Here is a 7,132-nt window from a genome sequence, read left to right as displayed (position 1 = left end):
ATTTAAGGGAACGATTAATTATCCAGAGAAAGAACCAATGGTCTGCTTCCCTTCCCACTTGGCACAACCCTTTCGTTGTGCTCAAGCATTTAAATATCCACGGAAATGAGTAACGTCTCAATTTCCTATCTCCCGCCGGTCACACCACACCCGTTATGTTCCCGGCTATCATACACCCATGTCCTCATTAAACGTGTCATCATATGTTAGGAAAACAATTCTAAAAAACTTTCCACTTCTCCTCTACCGAGGATTCTTCCGACTCCTCTTCAGTCCACCCAATACACCGAAGGTTACATCAATCCTCATCAAATAAATCTTACTTGGTTCCTTCCTTACATACGACTTAGTGAATAAGTGACAACGTTAATCTTCCATAATTTGTACCGATCTTACACCTTCTTTGACTCTTGCTAATCCATGCGCATATATATCGTCCCCTTATTTTTTCATGACGAACACTACTAGTGCACCCCATGGTGATGTACTATGTCGAATAAAAACCTTATTAAGCAGATCTTGCAACTGTTATTAAACGAGAGATGACCCGTGCTAATTTTTGCAAATATAGACCAAACGTGCTTTTTGGTACTTACATGATGGACACCTATAAGAACCTATAACAATACTCATTTCAAAAAGGGATATTTTAAGCATACACCTACAAGAACCTATACAATACCTGTCATGTCAGCTTCACCACCAACCCACTAAACATTAGAAATTGTTACCACTTCACAAATTATTAATTTAGCCTTGTATATAAGTTGTCTATTAATATGCACATACATACTAATAAAAAACAAGTTCGTCAAATCTTTTCATAAATCTCGATATGGTTTAGACGCGAAATCTTTACGTTCTTAAAATAACTTAACCTTGCATTTATTGTTTTGTTTAACGATTGGTTTGAAGAAAAACACGAAACCGATTTAATAGATCTTGATATGGTTTAGACACGAAATTTGATTTAATATATGGTTTAGATGTGATTTAATAAAAAAAAAACAAGTTTGTCAAAATCGACCATTTACGTAATTTTGTCGATATAAAATTTGTTAACGTACGTTCATATTTAAAATATAAATGATTGAAATTGAAAATTATATATATATATATATATATATATATATATATATATATATATATATATATATATATATATATATATATATATAAAAGGGACTATAAACATACAATTTCTTTTATATGATGGGTATGGTCCAATTAAAATATAAAAGATTAAAGACAAAACTTCAAAAATGGTGTCTGTGGTTTTAGAAAATATCAAGTTTAATCTTTAAGTTCAAAAAACCTCATAGAGTCCCTGTGGTTTCAAAACTTTTAACAAACAGTCCCTTAACCATATAAAAAGACTTATATGCCCTTTCTATTTCTTTTTAGAATTAATTTTACTTAATCCTATTTTAAAAAATAAAAAAAAAACAAAATAAATAATTCATTGGGCCCCACCTCCTCTCTCTCTCTCAACATAAAAAACGCACATTTTCTTCTTCATTTGTTTAGGGATTTGGTGGAACGAACAAATCAGAAGCGATGAGAAGTTCCGATGGTGGTCATTCAAATCGCAAGGAGAGACAAAGTGGTCGATCTCCGGCGACCCTCTGAGGCTTTAACTTTCATCATCTCCGGTTGAGAGCTAAGGGAACAGGTCTTCGTCTTCGTCTGTTCGGAGAAGCTGAAATCACGAATGGAAGGTTGCGATCAGGAAGCTCCAATGGTGGAGTGTGGTTCTGCAGTAGTTAAGGGGATAATTTCGGATACTGCGGACAAACTGTTTGATAATCTGTTTTGGAAACGATTAACGCTAGTACAAATCAATTTATCTATTGCTTTCTTCTTTCAGCAATCATTACATTGAAAGAGGAGACGATTGTTTTGAAGAAATCATCAAACCCTGAGCCAGTACTTGAAGAATTCATACCCCTTAAGAACACTAGTGATGAAGATGCAAAACTCGAAATCATCAGTAAAGAAAAGTGCGGTGGAGACAAGAAGAATTGGTTGAGCACCACTCAGCTTTGGAACAATCCAAATCCAAATCCAAATCTAAACACAAATCAAACCTAAATTTGGAAACCAAAATCAATTCATCAAATTACCAAAAAGGTAAATTAAAAGGGTACATGATCGATCGTGTACCATAAGCCGTTTCATAAGCAAATAACTGAAAGCATTATGAATTATTAATATGTGTGATCGCAGAGAACTGATGAAGAAGATGATGGAATGATCGGCGATCCATATCCCACAAAAGCATTTATCCCATATAAGGGAATTTGTGGGTTTACAGTGGTGGAGGAAGATAAGGAGGAATCACCGATTCCAGGGCTCTCTCTTATCACCCTTGGAATCAAGAATCCAGTGAGGGGAAACCTTTTACTTACAAAAACCATTTCCAATTCCAGATTGCTTCCTTGTTCTTCACCAAATGCTCAACAAACATCTAGAAAACAAAGAAGATGCTGGTCAACAGAGCTGCATAGACGATTTGTCAATGCCTTACAGCAACTCGGTGGTTCACAAGGTTAGCCCTCGAAAAATCTTCATCTTTTTTCCCTAATTTTTAACTGAAGTTTCAGCAATTTTAACTGAATTTTGAATCTTTTGCAGCTGCAACTCCTAAGCAGATTAGAGAGCTTATGCAAGTCGATGGGCTTACAAATGATGAAGTCAAAAGCCATTTGCAAGTGAGTTGATTTTTTTTTAAATTCACATGATAAAGCTCTAAACTTTTTCGCAAATATTAAACTTTTTTTTATATTCTTTATGTGAACTGTAGAAATACAGACTTCATACACGAAGACTTCCACCATCCTCTAAATTTAGATGACGCCGTCGCTACATGAAAACTACAAAAGCACGTAATCATGATTACAAACACAGTCCTTATCCATCTATTACTCACACACAGGACATCTACAAAAAGTCAAAAAGTAATTGTGATAAATTACACCAACCTTCTCCCAGAAAATCCCACTATATCTATATAACAACCCACACCTGAAAACATACCCAACAAAATCAAATTAAATTAAGGAGAATGGAGACTAGAATCGCAACTATGATGAGATGATCCAAAAAGAAGAGGCTAGCTAGAAAGAAGATGCACTCTATCTATATATATCGTGACAACAATGCTACACCAAGAACAGGTGAGGATCGACAACCTTAACACAACCCACACCAACCAAGCTAGCTAGCAGCCGACCTTCGAATGAGATTGCAAACAATCAACAACCTCAACAGCGATCCCGACTCCACTTTCAAATCCTTCCTGCAATTCCTCCGACCTCCTCATGAAGGAAAACTTAAAGCAATACATCCAACTTACCGAGAAAACCATCACCATGTTCGTTCGAAGAAATGCTTCAAATTCTCCAAGATCAAAACATATAAACAAAAAAAAAGGTGGAATGAAGCAGCTGTTCGTAATCTCTTTTCGTTCACCAACCGGTTATTTGTCTTTATTTTGCTATCTAAAAATGTTTGTTGTTTGTCTTTAGTCTGCTATGTAAAAATGTTTGTGTAAAGGTTCTAATTACGCTTGCTTCTATGTATTAAAAACTTTCGTGTATGTTTAATCTAATGCGACTGCTTCACCTAAATTGACGCCAAAACTCCATCAGACCCATGCGGAGACGTGTAATTTACTCAATAGTCAATGTTATATGTTAGTATTATATTCGTTTGGAAGAGGCGGGATACTTTAAAACTGGTTGACCAAGAGGCTCCGCCGCCGGTTGACAGCTGCGAATACCGCGAAACCAGATCCATGTCCTTATATAAAGTCTTTACTGATCACCCTTAAGTCTAGTGTTTTCATCCCAGCGACAAAATGTGTATATCAGTGTTTCTATGGAAAGCTCATCCACTCTACCCATTTCTTCTATTGCTCAATCGAGATGAATATCATATACGGTGAGTTAAATTTGAATTTCAACCCCATTTTTTGTTCATTTTGCAAAACAATTCAACCATTTACAGATTCAATTTTGTTCCAATATACTTGAACTTTGGCAGATGAGTTTTTCTTGCTAACTACTTATTATTATAATATGATATGATCGGAGATGAATACTTCTGACTAATTGCTTTGCTATATATGTAAAGACCAACAGAGCCACTAAATTGGTGGGAAGGTGGAAAAATATTGGGTGGCAGAGATGTGACAGCCGGCGGAACATGGTTGGCCTCTAGCAGAGAAGGAAAGGTGGCTTTTGTTACCAACGTTCGTGAATTGAACTCAATATCTGCTGCAAAGAGTAGAGGTGATCTCCCAGTTCGTTTTTTGCAGGTTGGTTTTTAACTTTACATCGCATGCCCACCAACTGTTTGTGTTTTTTCCTGTTGGTATGATTTTGGTAATTTTGATGATTATAGAGCAAGAAAAACGCCATGGAGTTTGCAGAAGAAATTGCCATGGAAGCAGATGAATACAATGGATTCAATTTGATAATTGCTGATCTTTTGTCCATGAATATGGTTTATGTAACCAATAGGCTGAAAGGAGATAAGTGCTATGTGACTTCAGTTTCACCTGGGGTCCATGTGTTATCAAATGCAAGTCTAGACACTCCATGGCCTAAGGTGAGCAACTACAGCTTCCTATTTTATGCAACAATATTGTGGCCTTAAAAAAGAAAAGTTGTTGCATAAAGGTTAATGTTTTCTTTTTTCTAATATGTATTGTATCTATCTAATTCTCTACTCAGGCTCAAAGATTGGAACATGGATTTAAAGATGTTTTGGATGAATATGGTGAAGGTGAAATTCCAGTTACTGATTTGATTGATAAACTGATGAGAAACACTGTAAAAGATGACATCAGCATGCTTCCAGGGATCTATGGTCCAGATTTTGAGTATGAGTTGAGTTCTGTATTTGTTAATCCAGCATCTCCAAAGGTAACAATTTTCCCAAATTTCTAATTTTGTTCCATTTTGTCAAAGATTTGAAGGTGCTGACGTGGCGTTGACATGGAAAAAATTATTGGGTGATATGCAGGACTATGGTACACGAAGTACTTCTGCATTGGCTGTAAAAGCAAGTGGTGAAGTATTCTTTTATGAAAGGCATCTTGAAAATGGGTTATGGAAAGAGAACACAGAAATATACATGATTGAGAAAATGAAGTGAGGGTTAATGTGTGAAGATATGTAGGTAGTAAGTACGTTGTTATGGGTAAAAAAAATAAAAAGTAACACATGTTGCTATTTCTTGCAACTTGTCTTATTTTTTTTTTAATCTTATTTGGTATGAAAGTTATAGTGTGTGCCTTGAATAAAAAGAAATGATCAATTATAAGTTGATATGATGTATGTGATCTTATTTGTAAGAAATAATGAATTTTGAGAAGTTTGTTTTATGTACTCGATCAAATTTGTCGATAAAGGAAATAGATGCAAGTTTCGTTGCTTGATTGATTGTTATTTATATCCGCAAGTGTTTTTGTGTGTTTATTTAGTGTGTGTATTGGTGTGTGTGTGAGAGAGAGAGAGAGAGAGAGATATGGGTATTTTGGAGAGTTTTTTTACCATAATGGTGTTTTTTAAAAACATATTTACCATATTGGTGTAGTTTTGAAAATATTTACCAATTAAGGGTTAAAGTATACAGAGTCAAAATTAGAACTCAAAAACATAATACACCCCGACGTCGCTACTATCTTCCTCAAGCGAGCCCGCCTCCACCTCATTGTCTTCTACGATTCTTGGCGACATTGTCTTCTTCGATTCCGGCGTCGGCGAGTCCGCCTCCGTCACAGCCGATGCCGACCGATCCTCTCCTCCAGAGCACACGCCGGCTGATTTTCTACAACATCATAGCAGCCAATTTCTAGATTCTTGTAAGTTATCGACTCTAATGCAAATCAGGACAAAGTGTGGTTTTTTTTTTCTTTTTTAAAGACACACACACACACCTGGGATCGTGTTTTGAAGGAGGGAAGCAACAATTTTCTTCCTTACCTTCTTTACTGATTTTTCCATCCCTTCTTTGAAAATCCTTTCTTATGTTTAGAATTAATTTTATGAATTCATTATACCAAAACGATTTACCCGTTTTGATGTCTTCTAACTATTTTATAAATGAAGCAGCTATTATCAATTGACAGTTTGAACAATTGATCCATGGATTGTTTACTCAATTGTTGAATACAAGAGATCAAGATTATCCAAAAAACTATGTATTCTTTAATAATAATTATTCAATTGATTGATTGATTGTTTGTTCAAGTGTTGTGATTGTTGTATTTATATGATAATTAGGGCTCTTTTTGGTTGAAGAACAAACGATTGTGAAGAAGGTATTTAATATCCAAAAGGCAGTAGAACGCTGAGATTGTGACAAAGAAATGAGATATATTATTTGTAATTTTCTTTCATAAAAGTTAATAGCAAAAGAGTTAAAGAAAGGTCAAATATTATATTAAAAATCAGTAAAAATTAAAATAATAGTTGGAAATTTTAAAAATGTTAAAAACATTGTTTTGGTAAATATTTTAGTTTTTTTTTTTTTTTTTTTTTTTTTTTTGAAACGACAAATATATTAAAGGAGAGAAACCTCAACTACCAAGTAACTAGAAGAGGACCCAAAGCAACGTACAAAAGAGTTAGATGATTACAAGCCAATAAAAGGGGACACTAACCAATCATCCCAATTACATATTACCTTTTTACCCCTATGTTTAAGCCAATAAAAAACCATTATCTTAATACATTCAGTCCCTTGCATCAGTGAGATACCTTCCTTCTGAAATAATCGTTTGTTCCGGAACCGCCATAGATTCCATTACATTCCATAACATATGATAGCTAGCCATTTCCTTCTCTTCGGACAACATCCCCATGCTGATATAACGTGAAGAAGATCTTCAGTATTCCTTATTAAACTATGATCCATTGTTACACCACACAACAACTCATGATATTGCTTCTAATTCTAGACGCAAACGGGCAGTCGAAGAGAACATGGTCTACACTTTCCTGTTGTCCAATACACACATTGCACCATAGTGAATTCACCTTAATACCCCTCATCTCCAAAGCAGTGGTTGCGGGTATTCTACCTTGTATAGCTCTCCATATGAAATATAACACCTTTATTGGGA

The 7,132-nt window shown here is 35.1% G+C and overlaps 1 protein-coding gene and 1 pseudogene across 2 annotated transcripts; both read left to right on the top strand.

Moving 5' to 3' along the window:
• Window positions 1–1,806: 1,806 nt before the first annotated feature.
• LOC145098744 (myb family transcription factor EFM-like) lies at window positions 1,807–3,575 on the top strand (annotated as a pseudogene). The gene is made up of 4 exons (XR_013704583.1): window positions 1,807–2,130; window positions 2,227–2,548; window positions 2,635–2,711; window positions 2,804–3,575. The product of XR_013704583.1 is annotated as a myb family transcription factor EFM-like (transcript).
• A 150-nt stretch (window positions 3,576–3,725) lies between these two features.
• LOC145102387 (uncharacterized) lies at window positions 3,726–5,440 on the top strand. The gene is made up of 5 exons (XM_079039773.1): window positions 3,726–3,942; window positions 4,135–4,318; window positions 4,405–4,611; window positions 4,737–4,928; window positions 5,029–5,440. Exons 1-5 carry the CDS (start codon window positions 3,860–3,862, stop codon window positions 5,158–5,160), a joined length of 798 nt encoding a protein of 265 aa, XP_078895899.1. The 5' UTR covers window positions 3,726–3,859; the 3' UTR covers window positions 5,161–5,440.
• Window positions 5,441–7,132: the final 1,692 nt, after the last annotated feature.

The sequence above is a fragment of the Lactuca serriola genome, chromosome 4 (assembly GCF_051521515.1).
Source record: "Lactuca serriola cultivar US96UC23 chromosome 4, Lser_US96UC23_V15, whole genome shotgun sequence".
NCBI classification, from domain to species: domain Eukaryota; kingdom Viridiplantae; phylum Streptophyta; class Magnoliopsida; order Asterales; family Asteraceae; genus Lactuca; species Lactuca serriola.
Note: the sequence above shows the minus strand (reverse complement) of the source record. Positions and strands in the feature narration are given on the sequence as shown.

Excerpts from the sequence above, each read along its gene's own strand:
- LOC145102387 (XM_079039773.1), top strand. The coding sequence starts at position 3,860 with ATGTGTATATCAGTGTTTCTATGGAAAGCTCATCCACTCTACCCATTT. Across the intron at positions 4,319-4,404 it reads TCCCAGTTCGTTTTTTGCAG|AGCAAGAAAAACGCCATGGA; the intron begins GTTGGTTTTTAA and ends TGATGATTATAG. Across the intron at positions 4,929-5,028 it reads TTAATCCAGCATCTCCAAAG|GACTATGGTACACGAAGTAC; the intron begins GTAACAATTTTC and ends GGTGATATGCAG.